At 37.2% G+C, this 22,926-nt stretch overlaps 1 protein-coding gene and 1 non-coding gene across 3 annotated transcripts in view; both read right to left on the bottom strand.

Moving 5' to 3' along the window:
* The window catches only part of LOC122296366 (membrane-associated progesterone-binding protein 4), a 28,087-nt gene extending 12,059 nt beyond the window's left edge, over positions 1-16,028 (bottom strand). The window contains exons 1-7 of one of the 2 annotated variants that reach the window (XM_043105983.1): positions 15,721-16,028; positions 15,371-15,447; positions 14,659-14,730; positions 14,098-14,135; positions 12,491-12,534; positions 11,435-11,481; positions 6,905-6,982 (exon numbers count right to left, since the gene is read on the bottom strand). In XM_043105983.1, coding sequence (XP_042961917.1) covers positions 6,905-6,982; positions 11,435-11,481; positions 12,491-12,534; positions 14,098-14,135; positions 14,659-14,730; positions 15,371-15,447; positions 15,721-15,834 — 470 coding nt within the window. In that variant the 5' untranslated portion in view covers positions 15,835-16,028. The remainder of the gene's footprint in view (positions 1-6,904; positions 6,983-11,434; positions 11,482-12,490; positions 12,535-14,097; positions 14,136-14,658; positions 14,731-15,370; positions 15,448-15,720) is intronic. The other variant, XM_043105984.1, reaches the window with a different exon arrangement.
* A 2,855-nt stretch (positions 16,029-18,883) lies between these two features.
* Positions 18,884-18,987, bottom strand: LOC122298019. The gene has a single exon (XR_006239077.1). It is a non-coding gene; the product is annotated as a small nucleolar RNA R71 (small nucleolar RNA).
* Positions 18,988-22,926: the final 3,939 nt, after the last annotated feature.

Below are 22,926 nucleotides of genomic sequence, written 5' to 3'. Positions count from 1 at the left end.
ACGGTGGATTTCTCAATCGCCCCTATGGATGACTTCAACATCGTGTTGGGGATGGAATTCTTGAGACAATTCAATGTAGTGTTTCTTCCCCATTATAACTTGGTGTGCATCTTAGAAGGCGGTCCATGCATGATACCCACCGTATCCAAGCCAAACACCACCCAGCTTCTATCCGCCATGCAATTCAAGAAATGATGGAAGAAGGGCGAGGTGTCTTACTTGGCTTCAATGGAGGAAGATAAAGTGAAGATTTCCTCCCCTCCACCCAAGGAAATCCAAAAGGTCCTCAAGGACTATGAGGATGTCATGCCTCCAGAGTTGCCCAAGCAACTATCACCTAGGAGAGAGGTGGATCATCAGATCGAGTTGGTACCCGGCGTCAAACCACCCGCCAAAGCACCTTATCGCATGTCACCTCCAGAGCTTGAAGAACTAAGGAGGCAACTTAAGGAGCTACTTGATGCCGGATTCATCCAACCCTCCAAGGCACCATATGGGGCACCCGTGTTGTTCCAAAAGAAACATGATGGGTCTTTGCAGTTGTGCATCGACTATCAGGCTCTGAATAAGGTAACCATAAAAAACAAGTACCTTATTCCTTTAATTGCTGATTTGTTTGATCAATTGGGCCATGCGAAGTACTTCTCTAAACTTGATTTAAGATCGGGGTACTATCAAGTGAGGATTGCGGAAGGAGATGAAGCAAAAACAACTTGTGCAACTCGCTATGGGGCATACGAGTTCCTAGTAATGCCCTTTGGCCTCACAAATGCTCCAGCCACCTTTTGCACACTCATGAACAAGATCTTCCATCCCTATCTTGATCAATTTGTGGTAGTCTATTTGGATGATATCGTCATCTATAGTTCTACCCTTGAAGAACATGTGGAGCATTTAAGGGTTGTTTTCCGTGTCTTAAAGGAAAACCAACTCTATGTCAAGATGGAGAAGTGCTCATTTGCACTAACTGAAGTCCATTTCCTTGGCCACAAAATCCAAAGTGGAAAACTCAGCATGGAAGAGGGGAAAATTGAAGCCATCAAGAAGTGGGATCCTCCCACTAAGGTTACCGAGCTTCGATCCTTCCTTGGGTTTGTCAACTACTATAGAAGATTTATAAAGGGATACTCTACAAGAGCATCCCCCCTCACCGACTTGCTCAAGAAGAACAAGACATGGGTGTGTTCATCAAGGTGTCAGGAAACCTTTGACGATCTGAAGACAGCCGTCACGGAGGAACCGGTCTTGGCCTAACCTGATTGTACCAAACCTTTTGAGGTACAATCAAATGCATCAGATTTTGCCATAGAGGGAGTTCTCATGCAAGAGGGACATCCCATTGCATATGAGAGTCGCAAACTCAATGAGACTGAGAGGCGATACACCGTACAAGAGAAGGAGATGACGGCTATCATCCACTGTCTCAGAGTTTGGCGACACTATCTGCTTGACTCGTATTTTGTGGTCAAGACAGATAACATTGCCACTAGTCACTTCCAAAGTCAGAAGAAACTAAGCCCAAAGCAAGCTAGGTGGCAAGACTTCTTGGCAGAATTTGACTTTGTCTTGGAATACAAACCCGGGAAGGCCAACCTTGTTGCTGATGCACTAAGTAGGAAGGGTGAACTTTCTGCTATCACTCAAGCTCAAGGGGAGCTACTTGATGTCATCCGTGAAGGCATGGACCATGATCCCTTAGCCAAGAACTTGGTAAACATGGCTAAGGAGGGGAAAACTAAAAGATTCTGGGTAGAGGACGGTCTTCTCTACACCGTAAGGCGGCGAATCTATGTTCCAAAGTGGAGAAATCTACGGAGGAACCTTATCAAGGAAAGCCATGATTCCTTGTGGGCTGGACATCCAGGCCAACGACGTACTCGAGCTTTGCTGGAAGCTTCCTACTATTGGCCTCAATTGAGAGATGAGGTGGAACTCTACGTGAAGACTTGTCTTGTGTGTCAACAAGATAAGGTGGAGAATCAAAGTCCTGCAGGATTACTAGAACCACTACCCATTCCTTCTCACCCATGGGAAAGTGTGAGCATGGATTTTATAGTGGCTCTACCCAAATCCGAGGGGTGCGGTACCCTCATTGTGGTGGTAGATCGATTCTCCAAATATGCCACCTTCATCGCGGCTCCTAAGGATTGCTCAGCTGAAAAAACTGCAAAGTTATTCTTCAAGCATGTGGTGAAGTATTGGAGCTTACCACAGAGCATCATTAGTGATCGGGACCCTCGCTTCACAGGAAAGTTCTGGTCAGGGCTATTCAAGCTTATGGGGTCTGCCCTACATTTCTCTACCAGTTTTCACCCTCAGACAGATGGGCAAACTGAGAGGGTGAATGCCTTGTTGGAGTTATACTTGAGGCACTTTGTAAGTGCCAACCAATCTGATTGAGCTAGGTTATTGGATGTCGCTCAATTCTCCTATAATTTACAAAGAAGTGAATCCACAAACAGCAGCCCCTTTGAGATTGTAATGGGACAGCAACCACTTACTCCCCAATCGTTGGAGACAAGCTATGCGGGGAATTGTCCAATAGCCTTCAAGGTTGCTAAGTCTTGGAATGAACAATTGGATGTGACTCGCTCCTACTTAGACAAAGCAACCAAGAAGATGAAGAAGTGGGCTGATCAGAAAAGGAGGCACGCAGAATATCGTATAGGCGACTTGGTGTTAGTAAAGATCTTGTCGAACCAACATAAGTTCACAAGAAAGCTACACAAGGGGCTTGTACGACGGTATGAAGGACCGTTCCCAGTCATCAAGAAAATAGGAAAGGTCTCCTACAAGCTAGACCTACCCCCCAAGTTCAAACTTCATCCAGTCTTCCATGTCAGCTGTTTGAAGCCTTACCATGGTGATGAAGATGAATCAACACGATGAGAGTCTAAGCGTGCACCCTTGGGCATAACTACCACTTTTAACAAAGAAGTAAAAGAAATCTTGGCGGACCGTGTCATCAGGCGAAAGAGTCATAAGCCACGCCAAGAATACTTGATCAAGTGGAAGGGATTGCCCGAAAGTGAGACAACTTGGGAACCAAATGAGTCATTGTGGCAATTTGAAGATCACATTCGAAGGTTCCATGAAGACACCGCGTCTAGGACGTCGCGAAGCTTGGTGGGGGAGAATGTCACCACCTAGATTTTTCTAGAGAATTCCCCAACCTTCTAGAGTCTCTTAGTCCTTTGTAATCTTGTAGAATTGTGTGGAGTATTCTAGAATTGTGTAGAACCTTTTAGGGAAGGGCTTTATAGACAATTCTAGAGTAGTGATCTAGAAGGGGCGTTATAGACAATTCTAGAGTAGTAATCTAGAAGGGGCGTTATAGACAATTCTAGAGTAGTAATCTAGAAAGTTCTTTACTCTTGGATTGATGACAAGTGTCACAATCCTAACCATTTTTTGTACCAAGAACTCCCTATAAATAGAGGGGGTCTCATTTGTGTAAATCACCAAGCAATAGAGCTAACAAGTTCTCTAGAGCATCTCTCTCTATCTTCTCTCTCTAGATTTGTTCTATTGTCTTGAGTCATTTAGAAGGCTTACTTAGGACCTTTGTAGAGACAAACCTCCTAAGGCCGCATGGGACATGTGAAGAAATTCTAAGTCCGTGACAATACCCTAGACCTACATGTAGTTTGGACTTTCCATAAGTTGCTAAAAATTGTATCAAAGCCAATCAACAGCTAGAAGTGTGGGACTTGAGTCATGCCATCTACAATGAAATAATCTAAAGAGAGTGTTAAGGACTGAGGGAGATTGTAAAATCCCGAATTTAGTATTGGCTGGTGGTGAATAGCTAGGTGTATGCTGTCTTCATACACCTAGCAATTGCTTTACGGAACAACCTATAAAGCTATTTTCAGAAATGTGGTGAAACTCTTTGGACTTTGCTAAGATATCATCAGTGATCATGACCCTAGATTTACTAGGAGATTTTAACAACTTTGTTCAATCTTATGGGCTTGAAATTGAAGTTCTCAACAAGCTATCACCCTTAAACTAATAGGCAGATAAAAAGGGTTAACACTTCATTGGCTAATGCTTTGAGACATTATGTCCAAAGTATTAAAAACTGTTCTGTTTCGTACCAAAGTCTTAAAAACTGTCCGAGATTTTCATACAGGTACAGTAACGGGTACAGGACAACCCAAGCATCCGTCTTGGCATAAATTTTGGAGTGTTTCAGATGTTCTGACCATTTCCGGCATTCCAGCTGAAATATCCATTCCAGTCTGGAATATCGAACAATGGCATTTGTGGTATTTTTCATTAAAGCTCAGTAATTTGGTATTTTTGTGTATGATACACCCCTTACCAACAACCCACCTCCTCTCATGCCTCCATTTTTCTGAATAGCAGTCCTACTTTTTCTCTTTCTAGATTCTTCCCCCTTCTATCCTCACTTTGCCTCACTCTGTGTCTAGGCTTTCAGACGCACTTTCTCTCACCCCTTCCATGCTTCTCTATCCCCACAGATTCTTGTTGTCAAGTTCTCCATCACCATTGCATTACCTCCTCGTTTTTGTTTCTCTAGCAAACAAGAAAACTACTTCAATTTTTTCCAGCTCTATGGCAGCCAATTATTTTATTTATTTATTTTTATTCTCAACCTTGAATCTGCTAAGAGAAAAACACCTAGAGCTCCTTTTTGTTTCTCTAGCAAACAAGAAAACTACTTCAATTTTTTCCAGCTCTATGGCAGTCAATTATTTTATTTATTTATTTTTATTCTCAACCTTGAATCTGCTAAGAGAAAAACACCTAGAGCTCCGCAGCTAATCTCAATTTACAAATGGAGCCATAAACTGCAACTTATGCTTGATTTGAAACAGAAATGTCAAACAATCAAAGTTTTTTTTATTATTATAATTCAAAGTTCATATACGGAATAAAAGGTGAAATTTTTTCAACCCACCAAAATTGAGAACAATATCTTACATAGACTCTAGTTTGGGTGGCTGAGAAAATGCGGCATGAAAGAGTAGGAAATTTTAAATTTTTTTTATTTTTATTGAGTTACAAAGAAAAGTTTTTTGGTTTTTATTTATTACAGAATTGAGGTAAGATATTTTAATCATTGAGGTTCTAGTGGTGTAAAAATGTTTTGGATTGATGTAAGGAAACTTTGGGGAAAAAAAGTCGTGAGCACATTCAAAATATCTTTGGGAAGAAAATTGTCAAATTATTTCTTATTTTTGTGAAAATTGTTTTGGTTTTTATTTATTACAGAATCATTTTAATAACTGAGGTTCTTGTGGTGTGAATATCTTAGGATTGAAGCAAGAAAAAGTTGTGGAAATTTTCAAAACTTTGTTCCCAAGCATGACCTAAGTTAACAGTTGGAAGATATACCCTTAGAAACTCATGAGATTTTGGCTCGGCAAACTCAAGGCAAGTGCCCAACTGCATAGCACTTTGCTAAGGCCAAACAAGATCACTACGTAGGCACAATAAAATTTGGCTATTGCTTAACAGAAAATGAAACAGCATATGGGTGTAATGAGATGACCGTTTGAGTTGAAGATTGGAGACAGGATGATGTTGAAGCTTCCCCATAAAAGATATTGAAGTGATTTTGTAGAGGAAGAATTCAAAAAGGGTTAGTTTTGAAACAAAACTAGGCATTTGAAATTGTTAAGCGTGCGACCAAGACGGCTTACAAGCTTAAAGATGCCTTAGTGTTCGATTGTCTATCCAACTAGGAGAAAGTGGTTCTTACCAAAGTTATACTGTTTTGGTGGCCATTTCCGTTAAGGCACTGAATGAAATATTTCGATACTAGTACCGTTTCATAATAGTCTATATATAATAAATTAATTATATGTATAAATTATATTTTAAAATAATATCAATGCAAGTCTTAAAAAGTTAAAATACATATTTATAAAACACAATAATACTTCTAAGTTCTCAATCCAACTATTTAAAAGAATAATCACTTATCTTCATTACGAAAAGGGGAGTAGGGATTTGATTTTCAATCCTCGAGAAAAAAAGATTAAAAAAAGTTCAGAAAATAGTCTTCAGATGTGAGAATAGGAGTGAAAACTATGAAAAAATCAGAATTTTCACATTAATTACAAAAATTCACTAATTTTGGCACTACACCGAAACCGACTAGAACACCAAAAACTAGCCGGTATTGACTGAAATGCACTAGTTCGACCGGTATTTGACCCGGTACGAAACACATACATTTCCTACACCAGTCACTATTTCGGTACGAGAAATACAAGTTGTACCGGCCAGTATGGCACGAAATTTAAAACATTGGTTCTTACTCTTTATAAAGATTTCAAGAGAGCCCAATCAAAACATTGACCAGTCCTGGAATAGAGGCCCAAACATGTCTTGGACCTTCTTTGAGCTCAACCAGAAGTGTGGCACTTGAGTAGTGCCACCTATGATGGACTAGCCTGGTGAGGACATCAAGGATTTAAAGGGGGAAGATTGTAATATCCTACTTTAAAAAATGAAGTATAGGAAGGTGGGGATGGAACCCTGCATTACTTGGGAAGACAAACTTCTTATCCTTTACAATGACTCCAAGGGGTTCTAGTTGTAATATTGACTAGTTCTTTTGAAATATAGGCCCAGATATGCCTTGGTCCTTCCATGAGTCATTACACCTACCTTCCATGCGAACTTTCTCCAGCCCTACCACAAAGATGAGGTTAAACCGTCTTGGAATGAGCCAAACCATGTAAATCCCAATTTTAGAAAGCAATTCGAGAGACAAGTGGAAAGAATCTTGGCCCAAAAGAGGGCAAGCCAACGTAAGAAAAAAATGTTAAGTTTATTTTCTGGTCAAATGGAATGGATTCCTAAAGAAGAAGAGAGCTAGGAGAGGCATATCGCTCTTTAGTAGTTTGAGAATGAAGTGAAGGGCTACCTGGTCTCTTTCCCAATGAAGACGTTGAGCTCAATTGGTACGTGTTGTTTGTCACAGTCATGACTCAGTTGCCAAGCACTGAAGGGATGACACTATTGTTAGCTACTCTCAACCAAGCATCGAATGGAAATAAGCAAGGTCAAAGAGCAACAAGCACAAGCACACACAAGGAAACACAATAGATGCATGACCAACACCTTCCAACCATTACACTCAATATAGGGGTTTTATTTGTTTACAGCCCTTACATTCTAGATAGTTAGGCAAGATGAGCCTCACCAGAGGCTTACAATAAACACCTGTTCCCACCCACACTCGATGATTGTCACCCCAAGCATTGGATTCAAAGTTTGGGCTGACCTTCAACTATGGCCCATGGGCTAGATTTATCGTATTTGTTTTTTTTTTTTTTATACGTAAGAAATAAATTTTATTGATACGAATTAAATAGGCATAGCCCATGTACACAGGAAGTATACCAAAAAACACCTAAATACATTCTAGATTAGGGACAAGAAGTCATGAGCATTGTTACCATCAAGTACAATGGCTGAGAACCAAAGCATTAAGGTGCACATAAAAAATTTTGAAGCTCCGCCATTGTGTGCTCCCTATCTTCAAAGCACCACTCATTCCTTTTCGACCACGTACACCACATTATATACAACGGAATCATCTTCCATGCTGCCCCCACTTGAGGATGGCTTTGAATCTCCTTCCAACAAGCCAATAAATCCTCCACCCTCGATGGCATTACCCAAGCGACATCAACTCTTCTAAAGATCTCATTTCACAACCCCTTTGTCACCTCAATGTAATAATAAGTGATCCACATATTCTCCATGCTTTTTACACAAATAGCACCAATCCATCACAATGAGTCCCCTCTCCCTCAAGTTGTCTGTGGTTTAAATCTTCCCAAGAGCAACAGTCCATATGAAGAAAGCTACTTAAGTATGCACACGAGACCTCCAAATCCTCTTCCAAGGGCATTAACATGGCCTTGTGCTGTCAAGATCTTGTAGTAATAATTGTACATTTTTTTACTACCATTGGCCCTCCACTGCATCTTATCCTCTTGTGCCGTAGTATTTCCCATAAATTATAACAACCTGAAAAATTCCGAAATGGTGTGCAACTCCCATCATGAATATGCCTATTAAAAAAGACATTCCACTTGTAAGAACCATGAGAAAATACCCGCATATCTGCCACAAAAGCCTCATTGTTAGCTGCAATACGATAAGAGTGCTGGAAATGTCCCATGAAGAGCGCAATTTCCACACCAAACATCATGCCAAAACCTGATTCTAGAACCATCTCCAACCACAAACCGTACATGACTTTCGAAACTCTGTCATCTCCTCCTAATAAATTTCCATAAGCCCAAGCCATACCCCCCCCCCCCTCTCTCACTTCATTGGAGCACCACCCCCCCCCCCCCCCCCAAGCACACCCATGTCTAGAGTCAATAATCTCCTTTCATAGTGAACCCCCCTCTAAATGGTGCCTCCATAACCATTTCCCCAACAAAGCTTTATTGAAAATCTTCAAATTGCATATTCTCAAGCCACCGTACAAAAGAGTGATGTTACATACAGTCGTGAAGTGTGCAAACGCCGTGCAGTCACTTCGAAAAAGAGTGGGATCCACTATTAAAAATTAATTTTCTTTTCATGTGAGTCCCATATTTATTCACTTTTTTCAAATTGATTAGACGGCGCTTGCACACTCATGACTGCAAGTATCATTTCTCCATACAAAATTAGGGAACAAACTTTGTTCCAATTAACAAGATGAAATTTTATGTGTAATGGATAGATATCTTGAGAGGGTAATCATTCCATAAATATGTTCATGTAGTAATTAAGTCATTTCATCATCATCATGGAATATGTGTATAATATTCTAAATTAAATTAAAACAAGCTGGCGCCACAAGCTGTCCAATGGGCTGGCGCACTAACCCAATACACTCACTATTATGTATAATTAAAAGCCCAAACATCTATAAATTAAACAATAGCAATATGCCATGACTTAAATTACTACATGAACATTTCATGGCATACATGATGATAAAATGTTCATGTAGTAATTTAAGGCAAATTTTCCATGTAATAAAATAGCCAGATTATGTATGCCATGTTCATGTAGTGATTAAGTCATATATGCTATGTAATGTCATGAAGTATTTAGATTAAGTGTGTTATGTAAAGTTTATATAGAACTCAAATCATGTATGCCATGGAATGTTTTATGTTTAGATCACATTATGCCATGTACAAGAATAGGTCATGTTATGCTATGCCATTTACAAGTATATGCCATGATAAAAAGTTCATGATATTCAATATGTTCTCACGCATTAAGAAATATAAGATGTTTAATGGGGACACAGACCTAAGCGTGTTCATCACAAGCTATTTTAAGATGGTGCCACAGACCTAAGCGTGGTTCACTATATGTTAAATGAAACATGGATAGATCCATGTTTCACTTCAAGTTATGTTAAGGATGACACGGACCTAAACGTGATAATCACAAGTGATAACACAGACCTAAGCATGTTCATCACAAGTTATGTTAAGGGTGACACGGACCTAAACGTGTTCACCACAAGTTATGTTATGCAATGCCATAGACTCAAGCGTGGTTCACCTTATGTTAAGTGAAACATGAACTCAAGCGTGTTTCACTCCATGTTATGACAAGTTATGGGGTGCCACGAACTCAAGCGTGGTTCACCATATAATAAGTGAAAGACAAGATAAATAAGTAATTTATGCATTCACATTATATTTTTGTCATGATTATGTATGTTTCCGCTCATGTTGATGATGAATAGACATGTTAGGAGAATCTATGAATGATATATGTTTGCTTGAAGAGTCTTTCAAAAATTAAGTCTAAGCTAAGTTATAGTTTACGGTATGATGTGCTATTTACTGAGTATTCAATTCATTTTTGTTTGTTTCTCTATTTCCTCCTATGTTTAACTATCACAAATGATGATTTTGAGGACGCAAAGCTGGAGGGCTAGGAGTAGATCTAGTGCAAGGACATAGTTTTCTTTTATGATTTTTGGTAAAAAGTTACACGTAGATTTAGTTTATGTTTTTACTTTACGTTTTTAGTTTCATGTTTCAAAAACAGTTATGTTTAGTTTAGTTAATGTTTCAATAAATGAGGTATTTTAGAATATGAATCTGTTTATCTGGCATTATATTATGTACGTTAGTAACATCTCTATCCTACGGGAACGGGGTGTTACAGAAACCACACAACTTTTAGAAGCACTAAGAATCTAGGTTGCTGCCCCCCAACTTAGATGGCACCCAAAACCCTACCCTTGCCTAGCATTGCATGTAGAAGGGCTTAAAAACATGCATAATGAATTTCTATGCATGCAATGTGACAACATGGGCAGGACACAAACAAAACACATGCTGTCAGGCTCCTGACAGCATCATACAACTCGTGAAGTCATGGATTCTCCTGTTTGACTTGTCTAGAGGATAAGGAACACACTTAGCACATGCATTACACCCACTCACAGCATGTAAAGTGCTTTTAAGCATGTTTCGTAACTCAGAATTCAGACTTTTTAAAAAGGTAGAAATTTTAGCATATAGAGCATAAGCATGAATAAACATTCATCAAGCCATGATTCCTTGCATATTTATAATATTACATTTAATTGAGTCACTGTTATATGATGCACATAGCGTAAAGAGACCAGAGAAGGTAAGTTTATGAAAACCACATGGCATACCGACATGTGACATGCATGATTTTTGAAAGTATGTTTGAAATCACTCTAAAGCTTTAAAAAGGGGTTACTGTTAACAACCCCAAATGACTCTAGAAGCCACATTTGAGCGTGTTAGCACCTGCTTTTACCAAACGCTCACGAATCCCTTATAATACATCAAAAACATGTTGCTGTCAGCATCTCCAAGTGGACCAAACAGCCACTATTTTGAGACTTCATCGCATTCTAACTTACCCAAAAACATGAGAGCATGTCTACATGCACAAGCACAGCATGTCTACAGCTCTGACTCAACACCATTCAGGCTAATACATCAAGGGAGCTTATGTATGTCCATATTTTCTTAAACAGCTTTGTGGAGGAAGCCATGCTAGATATGGGGGCCACTCACAACTTTATTTCTGATAAAGTGGTAAATAATTACAAAGTAGAGTTGAAGAATTGTAAATTTAAAATAGAACATGTGAAGATTTAGATGTATCACATATCACATTCACCAATAAAAAGTAAAGAAAATATGTTGGAATTGCATTATAAATCTTTGATGGGAACATCCCTTAAAGAGAAAATAACATAAAATATGGATGACAAAATTTTAAAGAGGTTTATGAAGTTTCAGATGTAGGTTACTAACAAAAGCAAGATTCACTTGGGGGAAGGTTTCTAGTAACTCTGAAGGAAGCATAATAAAATGATTGAGAATTTCCAAATTTCAACTTACTAGAATGAACAAGATAACTGATCAATGTAACTCACGTGTAGCTTCTAAAGTAGAAATCCCGCCATTCAACGACACTCTTCACCTATAATTACAATATAATTCAATCATGTGTGGAACTTTCTATAGTAGTAATGACATTGGTTATGGTTCATAGAAAAAAAGTAATGATAATAGAAATCATATAGGAAAAGAAATAAAAGTCCTACTTTTTCTCTCTTGTTTTTCAAACACTTAAAAAGTCTTAAAAAAAATACTTGAAAAAAAGGTCTTAAGAAAATATATTTTGAAAGCAAGGATAGACAAACGATTTTAAAAACCTCACTAACCACAACTAGATACATTCTTCTTCGTTTCTTCAATGGGTAAATCTACAGCTCACAGGCCAACACGAGTAAACAGTAAGATCAACTTCCAACCCTTTTACTTTAGGAGGAATAGGATGTCATTTGGTCCAAGGATCATTGGCAAGCACTTTATTCATATGTTATACAGTTAATATTAGTAATTACAGACTGGAGGGTCTCATGGTGCCTCAAGGCCATTTTGAAAAAACTACCACGATGAAACAAGCCACACCTAGCTCTAACTCATCCTATATTCTGGTAATCTACATTGAAAACATGACAAATGATTATAATTTACATAAAACTTGAATAACAAAAGGTGGAGAAGGACACCAAGCTTAAGTTATCTATAACTCAAAACATTGAAATCCACAACAAGAATGAAAATGGGGAACAATAGGAATTGGCTTGTCCATGATGTAGAAGTACATTGTTTCAATGAGGGTAAAATTTGCCTACAGTGAAAAGAGTTAGAAGTTTTGTATCTGTTCTCATCATTAACTAATCATTTAATAATTCACGTAAGACATATACACAACATTTTAATATCCTATCTAATAAGGTATATAACGGGTGAAAAAAACCAGATGCCAAAATAATGATTTTTCAAGTTATCTTGGCGGGCTTCACAATATTTTTCCTGTTTGTAAAAGAAAAATAATTACTAGTCAGATCTTGGGGACGCTAATACCCAGGTATGCTATGTCATTCCACCCCTATGAACTATAACCAAATAAAAATGATTACCTCAGAGCTAGATAGCCCACGCAACGAGTCAGTGAGTCCATCTCCTGTATTAAGAAACAAAGGGGAAAAATCATCTTACAAAATATAATAAATTCCCATCCCAAGGTTAACTTCCATCTAGCTGCGGTAACACACCTTCAACTAGTTTTTATAACCAATTGTACCCACAATTCACAAACTATTAGAACTTTGTAATAGCCTCTTGTATTAACATCCAATTCAAAGCTAGCACATGTTATTATGAGCTTTTGACCACTAAAAAAAACTGAATCACTAAAAGAGAGTGAGAAGGGGAGAGAGAGAGAGGGAGAGAGACTACTCTGTCCCAATCAGCCTGCCCCAGGCAACTGTAAGATAAATTAAAAAAAAAAAGCCTCTGACAGAATCCTTTTTTTTTTTAAATACTCTTGATCTTAAGCCCCACAGAGGAGATTGAATGAAAGTGAGATAAAGAAAGAGCAGAATCTTGATTTCCTGAAGAGACAATTGATGATAGGGACAACACAACAATCCCATCACCATCTCCACCCAATTCATGCTATGAAATTATTTTCAAGCTTTAGAAATATTATTGTGTTTTTGAATTTTGTACAGTACTCAAATCCAGGCATTTGCACAGTTTTTCCCTCTCTTTTTTAGGGTGCCAGGAAGCAAAGATATGTAGGATTTTCACTATGGCCTCATTGAAGGTCCAACCTGTTTTTATTGCTATCCACCACTTCTTGGATCCACAAATCTCATTTCTAACTATTCATCGCAGTATCTGCTTTGTGCATCCATACATCTCACATCCGGCCCATCAGTTGCAACCCATTTACCCTTTCAGTAATGAAGACACAACCTCCATCCCCTGCAACAACATAAACCTCCTTTTCCCCTCCCTTTAACCTTTTGCATTTTCCAAATTTGTTTGGCCACTGGCATATAAGGGAAAGGAAAATGATAAAAAAACTTGTGGTGTAGAGTTCTTCCAATCTTCTTCTTCATCAAGTTAGGCCCCAGCATTGTGGTGCTTTCCACACCCAATCTCCTCTTCATCAAGTCAGCTTTCTCCTACTCAACATTAACGCCATATGTGCTAATTTAATTCTCATTTTCTTCTACCGTCTATTCTTTATTTCTTACTCCTTTTTTGTCTAACATTACGTAATTTCAAGTGACAAATCATGTACATGTTTATTTATTTGGATGGGCGGCTTGATAGCTTATTGATAAAATTGGCTAACATTTAGTTTAAAAGGTGTCTTGTGCTATTAAGTTATTAATTAAAAGTTCAGGACGTGTAAATCCATTTTAGCATTAAAGAAAAGACAAACAATGGAAGCAAGTACAGATTATAACAATAAGATATGAGAGAAGAGGGATTACTTTTTTGAGTAAATGATTATAAAATGATGACTTTCAACTTTCCATCTTCTTCTAGTAGAAAATTACGATAGTAATCTTGAATTTAAACCAATAAGCAAATAGGCGGTTACTTTGAAGTAAACAGGATGATGATTAGGAATAAAATTTTATCTTATAGATATCTTCATGCAGTTTCTAACATTTAACCTTGCATAAAATAATCAACAGGCATGAGCAAAACTAAAAAGGATAGTTGCTACCTGTAAAGTTTCCTGAAACAAATGCACGAGAAGCATCTCTGGATTTCAAGGAAAATAAGCAGGTAAAAACTTGTCGATATGCAATCCCAAAACATAAATTGAAAGAAAGAATCACAAGAAAAATGATATGGATAAGTAAATTTAAGTTAGTGGGAGCTATCTTGAATGATGGTATTTAAATTTGGAAACGCAAAGTTTTAGGCAGTAAGGTGTCAGCATATATGGTTGTGTTAGAATCACAATGAGAGTGAAGGAAAATTATGAGCACGGAGAGACAAAAACAGAATAGTATAAATTATAAACATGCAGACAAATATCTCTGAGACATCACAGGTTCTTGTCCACATATGTTTCCCATTTGCAGCCATTCAACACATTTTTATTAAGGCAGTCATGCTTCCTAGGAAAGCTGCTGAATGTAGAATTTATAGCATTTAACAAAGGTTTTGATTCTCCCTTTATCACCATTGTCTAATAAATCCACGAGAATCATATACAACAACCCACGCAGTATCTTTAAAGAATGAATTGCTGAAATGGCAGCACTGATATGTCAATTACCTTCCAGAAAAATGATTGTAACCCCCTCCTGTGCCATAATGAGACTTTCCTTTTGTAACATCAAACACAGACCTGATTCAAAACATAGAACATTGTTATGATGTTGAGGGTTAAAAATTTAACCAAATTAGTATCCAATAGTCCTAGGGCTTTTGGATCAATAATTGGGTCTTTAACAATTGATATCAAAGCAGAGACCATGTTACGGGTTCAAGTCACAGAGGAGGCGACCTATAGGCTAGATTAAAATGTCATGGTACTATATATGGGCATAGTGTTAAGTCATTTAATACTGGTAAATAAATGAAGCCGCCAAAAGAAAAAGAGCTAACACCGGGTCAATGTTGATAGAGTGGGCCGCTGTGGATGTTGGATTCAGAAACATGATGAAATGTTATGATGTTGAGGGTTAAAGATTTAACCAAATTAATATATCTAACAGTCCTAAGGTTTTTTGATCAATGGTTGGTTCTTTAACAAACATGCATTCGAACTAATTAAGGCTAATTTTTTAGGGAATAGAACTGTAGTCTGCGTCTTATTTTTAGAGACGAGAACGCGCGCGCACGGGTGTTTCCGTGCGTCTGAGTCCAATTATACATGCATAGGTAATTATGTGGGTGAGATTGCGCGCTATACATGCCAAATGGTGTTGTGAATGATAGAGAGAGAGAGAGAGAGAGAGAGAGAGAGAGAGAGAGAGAGAGAGTACCCGAGAATTCCTAACAGGATGGGTAACCCTTCATCAGTCCCATTGTACAGGGCCAATTCTTCGACAGTGAAGAGTCTCTGGGGAAGCAAACAACAATAGCTAGTTGCAATCATTGCGGGAAAAGTTTTCCCATTTCAGCCCAAAAAAATCTTCACAAACTCGGAAGAGATATATATATATATATATATATTTATATATATATATGCACACACGCTAGTAATAAAGGATCAATCTAAATTCAATTTGTCCGAAAAATCAAGAAGTGAAACCAAAGAAGAAAGAATTAGCGAGCTTCGGAGTAGATTTGAAATGGCAAGTATAAAATCATCGAAAGGACAGGAGTTGCTCACCGGAGAATGGGTTTCGGGTGAGAATCTGAGGAGTGCAGCGATGAGGGCCACAAAAACAGCAGAAATACCCAATAAAAATATGAATGTGGGCATTCCTAAAATCTTCCCCGCCATACAATCGAAGCAAGCTCAGATCTGACGACACGTTCTCCCGCAGCGCCTCGCCTTCTTTTCAAAATGGAAGATTTTGGGAGATTTTTGCAGACGACTCGAAATTCGTATGGCCCAACTCGACAACTGTCAACTCGTTTAATCAAAACCCAGACTGCAAGCCTGAAAGCATTTTGCTCGGAATATTTTCAGAAAACATTTCCAAAGATTAGGCCTCGTTATTTTATTTTATTTTTATCATTTTTTTATTATTATTTATTATTAATTAATATTTTAATATTATTTTTCATTTTTATTATTATTTACATAATATCTAAGATCACCTCATTATTTTCTTAGAGCGTCATTTATTTTTACAAAATTTTTAAACTTATTTTATTTCATCTAATTATTATAATTTTTTAAAATTTTTATATAAAATAAATTAAACGATTCAATTTTTTTAAATTATAAAATAAATATATTTTAATAATATTTTATTTGATTTTAATCTTAATTTATTTCATCTTATTTCAATATTAAACAAACGATTTCGTAAAGATTTTATTAGAAACGTATTTAAAGATTCATTTTCCTGGCTAACAGAGGTTAATAAAAAATTTCAAAATATTTATCAACCAGAATCCGAAATTTTTTCAGCTATTCTATTTTATAAATGGGTGGGGAGTAGTCGGATGACACTTTTTTATACCACTCAAGTTTTGATTCACAAAGATTTGATTTTTAAATTTTTTAGCAACTCAAATCATATCAAGTTATGAAAGGTAAATTCTCCGTACCAACTTACAAATTAGTGATAGTAATATGTAATATGACCCATAACTTCAATATAAATAGGATACAAAATTGGTGGATTTGGATTTGATATAAATGGATTCGGATCAAATCAGGTTCACCTGTTAAGACATTATTAATAATGGGTCAAAGACATGATTAATAATGGGTCAACCCGCTTAAACTGAAATCAACTTGTAATAACCCATTTAAATTTTATTTGAAAATCATAATTTTATTATTGTTGGGGTATAGCATTTGTATTTTTAGTATGCTTATATTTTAATTGTTGGTGGAAGGGAGTTTGCATTCCCAATCAGGTTGGGTCTAATGATGACTTGCAAAATTTCGTATTGCAGATTTTACAAGATCGCTCCAGCGGAGACTTTTGGCCGCTCGAGCGAATTCAGGCAGATTCAAACGCTCGACTGCCGCTCGACTGTGAGCTCGAGCGGGTTGCGGAAAAACAAAGATCGCTCGAGCAGAGATATTGGCCTTTCGAGCGAAATCAGGCAGAGTCTAACGCTCGATGTGCGCTCGATTGGACGTTCGAGCGAAATCAGGCAGAGTCGAACGCTCGATGTGCGCTCGACACCCCGCTCGAGCGAACATCGTATTTTGACAGATCAAGGGTTTTCCGCCGTCACACCATATAAAAGGGATTTTTCACTCTATGGCCCGGGCTGTTAACTGGAGAATACTTTTTGAGACAGAAAAACACAGCTAGAAGGATTCAAATCATCTGTTTTGGAGAGGGAATTCCAATTATTGCACATACGTTGGAATCATACACGAGCACAGACGGGAGAAAAGCATTGAATCATTTCCTTGAATTTTTGAAGACAATTTGCGACTGCGATGAGTATTTTTCAGCGTTTATTTTCTTCCATTATTCTCAGAACAATTATGGTGAATTCGTTTATATTGAATTCCATTTCTAGCATGAGCTAAATTTTATTTATTCTAGGAAAACTATGTAACCTAGTTCCGAACTATGCTTGATTGTCTATGCTAATTTAAGGCAATTTTCTCTTTGTTTATCTGATTTATTATGAGTTTATTACTTCTAATTAACTGACCATTGATTAGATGATATTTAATCTTGTGATTTGCTATCGAAAGAGGGAATCATAGGGTAGATCTTGAATATTTCAGCATAAGTAAGTATAGAGATCGAAAGACTTGTATGAACCTATGTAGTAATTAAATCATTGGTCTTATTGCTTTCTTGATTATTTAATTTGCATATTCTTGTGTGAATTAATGAACAAGAATAATTTCCAATTGACTATCGAAAGAGGCTGTTGGATGAATTAGAGATTTGCTAATGAACAAAAAGAATTAAATTAAATTAGCTGGATGAGAAAAGTATAGTGAAGAATTAGGTGAAATCGATTTCCTAGAAGTTTTCTTTCCCATTAATTTGATCTTCGAACGTCAGTTTTATTTCCTTTGCGTATTTCTCTTTGAGTTGATCTTAGTTTAATTTGTAACTACAAAAATCTTAGTGATTCCTCTAGATAAAATTAAGATTAGTATAATTTTGGTATTTGGCAATAGTAAGGTACCAATCCCTGAGGACGATTCTCTTCTTATCACTCTATTATAAAACTACGATACTGTGCACTTGCAGTTTTGCACCAGTCAAGTTTTTGGCGCCGTTACCGAGGATTGGTTTATTCTTATTCTTTTTGTCAATATCGATACAAAGTAATCTTGGTTTTAATTTAGAATTTTATTTTAAGTTGTTCTTATATTTTATTTTTGCTCTACAGGTGTGTTTTTGATGTTGGATACGCCGTGCTAGATCTCGTGATATTATTCCTTTTGATCCGGAGATTGAAAGAACTCTTAGATCACGAAGAAGAAATAAGATACTAGCCATAGCTGAAGAAGAAAATGAGGCATTGCCACGCACCTTGAAGGATTATGTACGGCCAATTGTGAATGGGAATTACTCAAGTATAAGGCGCCAGACTATTAATGCCAACAACTTTGAGCTCAAACCAGTTTTGATTAGCATGGTGCAGCAGGCTCAATTCAGTAGATCGCCACTAGATGATCCCAATATTCATTTGGTAATGTTCTTGGAGATTTGCGACACTGTGAAGATCAATGGTGTTACTGAAGAAACCATTAGACTGAGATTGTTTCATTTTTCTTTGAGGGACAAGGCTAGAGGTTGGCTACAATCTCTACAATCGGGAAGCATCACTAGTTGGCAAGACATGGCTGAGAAGTTTCTTAATAAATACTTTCCTCCTGCAAAAGCAGGCCAACTCGGAGTGAGATTGGTCAGTTCAAGCAAAATGATTTTGAGTCACTTTATGAAGCGTGGGAGAGGTATAAAGACTTGGTTCGACGTTGCCCACAACATGGATTGCCAGATTGGTTACAAGTTCAGATATTCTATAATGGGTTAAATGGGCAAACTCGAACTATAGTTAATGCTGCTTCTGGTGGCACTTTGATGTCAAAGACAGCTGAGGGTGCTATTGCTCTTTTGGAAGAAATGGCCTCAAACAACTATCAATGCCCAACTGAGAGGACTTTGGCTAAGAAAGTTGTTGGAATTCATGACTTGGAGCCAATAGCAGCCCTTTCAGCTCAAGTTGCTACTCTATCTCATCAGATTTTAGCCTTGACAACACAAACGATACCACAAAATACCGAATATGTTGCATCTACAAGTATGATAGTTCCAAGTAATGAAGCGAGTCAAGAACAAGTTCAATACATCAACAATCGGAACTACAACTATCGTAGTAATCCTATGCCAAATTATTATCATCCAGGGCTTAGAAATCATGAGAATTTGTTATATGGAAATACAAAGAATGTGTTACAACCTCAACATCCTCCAGGATTTGATAGCCAACCAAGCGAGAAGAAGATGTCACTTGAGGATGCCATGATTTCCTTTGTTCAGGAGACAAATGCAAGGTTAAAAAAGACTGATTCACGGTTGGACAACATTGAGACTCATTGTAGCAATATGGGATTTGCTATAAAGAATATTGAAGTGCAAATTGGGCAACTAGCCACTACCATCAATACCCAACAAAGAGGAGCTTTTCCTAGCAACACTGAAGTGAATCCAAAGGAACAATGCAAGGCCATCACACTTAGGAGTGGAAAGGAAATTGAGAGGTCGCCATTAAAGGAGAGCAAATCCACCCCTACCGCTGCGAACAATGGCCAAAGCAAAAATCAAGTAGAAGAAGAGAAGATTGTCAATGATACACTAGAAGAGACCGACTTGCCTCCAGCAATTTTATTTCCTGACAATCCTCTTATTCTCTCTACTCCACTTCCTTACCCTCAACGTTTTCAAAAGCAAAAATTAGATAAACAATTTTCTAAATTTTTGGATATTTTTAAGAAAATTCACATTAATATTCCTTTTGCAGATGCCTTGGAACAAATGCCAAATTATGTCAAATTTCTGAAGGACATCATTTCCAAGAAGAGAAAGGTTGGAAGATTTTGAAACAGTGAAGGTTTCTGAAAAATGCAGTGCCATTCTTCAAAAGAAATTGTCTCAAAAATTAAAAGATCCGGGGAGTTTCACTTTGCCTTGTACTATTGAAAATTCATTTTTTGATAGAGTTTTATGTGATCTCGGTGCTAGCATTAATCTTATGCCACTTTCTGTTTGCAGGAAATTAGGACTTGAAGAGATGAAGCATACAACAATTTCTTTGCAACTAGCGGATCGGTCCATCAAGTATCCACGTGGAATCATAGAAGACGTATTGGTAAAGGTAGATAAATTTATCTTCCCTGCTGATTTTGTGGTGTTAGACATGGAAGAAGATGAAGAAGTTCCACTAATTCTTGGCCGACCATTCTTGGCTACAGGAAGAGCTTTGATTGATATTCAAAAGGGTGAATTAACATTGAGAGTTAATAAGGAAGAAGTTATGTTCAATATCTACCAAGTCATGAAATTCCAGAAGATCCAAGTACTTGCTTCCGGGTTGATGTCATTAATCAATGTGTAGAAGAGGCATTTTAAGAAGATATGCCAGCCGATCATCTAGAACGAGCCTTGCAGTAGGATACATCACTTAGCAATGAAGTGGAGAGGAACTGTACACTTATTCCTCTTGGAGATCCCGATTGATGAAGATTGAAAAGTCTGGCTGTAGACTTTAAAACAAGCGCTTATGGGAGGCAACCCATAGATCTATCTTTTATTCTTTCATTTATTTTATTATCTTTATTTATTTAGTTTTAATAATTTGGTTTTTGATGCAGGTTTATTTAGCATGAATAAAGAGCTAAAAAATTTTAAACTACGGAAGATTCATCATGAAACCAGGGAAGTTCCTTTTATTTCTTCAATCCTTTTTACTTTTGCATTACAATGAAGACATTGTTTAGTTTAAGTTTGGGGGTGTAAACTCCTATAGTCATTTGATCCTCTTGTTTTCTAAGTCTTGGGTTGTTGATGGGTTGTCTGATTCTCTTACCAAGCATGCATTTGAGTAAGATTTAATTCTCTATGACTTTGAAATTTGTGATTGAAGATGGTTTTGAGAAAAATTTTCAAAAATTTCTTTTATGTCAAGTGGAGTTTTGTGGATACTTTGGTTTAAATCTTTGACCTTGAACATAATTGAGCACATAGTCGTTTTTCTCTTATTCTATTTTACTTATGAAGAGAAGAAGTTGAATTAATTGAAAGAGGGAAGTTCGATTTTGCTTTGCTCTAGAATCCGTCGATGGTCCTTGAGGCGAAATCCTAGTTGAGACTAAATATTAGAGAAATGATCTAGGCATTTCTTTGGCATAACCAAAAAGCTTTTACAACCGTCCTAAATATCATGCCATCATTACATGGTGTGTTTCCATAATCAACCCCCTTGAGCCTTCATAAGCCTTTATTTATTCTTTGAACTACATAAACCATGCCGGCTCTAAGCTTGAAAAACAATGAATCTACCTTTGATAGTTTGAGAAAATACTTTGGTGGAGAGTACATTTAAAAGAGAAAATTGGTTTCATGATGAACCGTATTATGTTTGCTCTGTTTGATCAAAGAAGAAGAATAAGGAGAAAGGAAGTGACTGAAAAAAAAAAAGAAAAAAAAAAGAAAGAAAGAAAGAAAAAAAAAAAGAAGTCGCTAAGCGGAGTATGTATCACCTCAGATTTTGTTAAAGGAATTGTTGGTATTGCTTCAGTGATTACAACAACAATAATGCCACAAGTATGAGCATATTGCCAAGAAAGAGCTATGATTTGAATCATGTGGGTATCTCTTTTAGTGTTCTTTTCACTAAGTATTTTCTCAGTTTGCTTTGATTTTCCATATCCAGTTCTTTCTTAACCCTCACCATGTGGCCTATCATTACAACCTTATTAAAGACCTTTTGATCTCTGATTTTGGTGTTGACTACATTAGTGGAGAGGATTTCTGAAAATTGGACTTATGGGGTTAAGTTTTAAGAGAATTCTTCTGATTTTGGTTGTTCTACTTTTATCTGAGTTTGCAGGTGGTTTGAAGTTAAATTGACTATAGCACACACACACTCAAGGTCTTAGCTTTAGGTTGAAGTAAACACCAAACTCTTGCTTGATAAATTGTAAAATTTTTTATTGATTTTCTTGCTATCTTTGATGTTAAAAGAGTGATGATACTTCTCTTTGGGGTCGAGTTGATATTGCCTAAACTATCATTTGCTTTTCTTTTTGTTTGTGAATAAACAAAGTTGTAAGTTTGGGGGTATTTGATGACTTGCAAAATTTCATATTGCAGATTTTACAAGATCGCTCGAGCGGAGGCTTTTGGCTACTCGAGCGAATTTAGGCAGATTCAAACGCTCGACTGCCGCTCAACAGTGAACTCAAGCGGGTTGCGGAAAAACAAAGATCGCTCGAGAAGAGACATTGGCCACTCGAGTGAAATCAGGCAGAGTCGAACGCTCGATGTGCGCTCGACACCCCGCTCGAGCGAACATCGTATTTTGACAGATCAAGGGTTTTCTACCGTCACACCATATAAAAGGGATTTTTCACTCTATGGCCGGGGCTGTTGACTGGAGAACACTTTTTGGGACAGAAAAACACAGCTAGAAGGATTCAAATAATCTGTTTTGGAGAGGGAATTCCAATTATTGCACGTACGTTGGAATCATACACGAGCACAGACGGAAGAAAAACATTGAATCATTTCCTTGAATTTTTAAAGACGAGTTGCGGCTGCGAGGAGTATTTTTCAGCGTTTATTTTCTTCCATTATTCTCAAAACAATTATGGTGAATTCGTTTATATTGAATTCCATTTCTAGCATGAGCTAAATTTTATTTATTTTAGGAA

Source organism: Carya illinoinensis, chromosome 15 (genome assembly GCF_018687715.1).
Source record: "Carya illinoinensis cultivar Pawnee chromosome 15, C.illinoinensisPawnee_v1, whole genome shotgun sequence".
Classification (NCBI taxonomy): Eukaryota; Viridiplantae; Streptophyta; class Magnoliopsida; order Fagales; family Juglandaceae; genus Carya; species Carya illinoinensis.
Note: the sequence above shows the minus strand (reverse complement) of the source record. Positions and strands in the feature narration are given on the sequence as shown.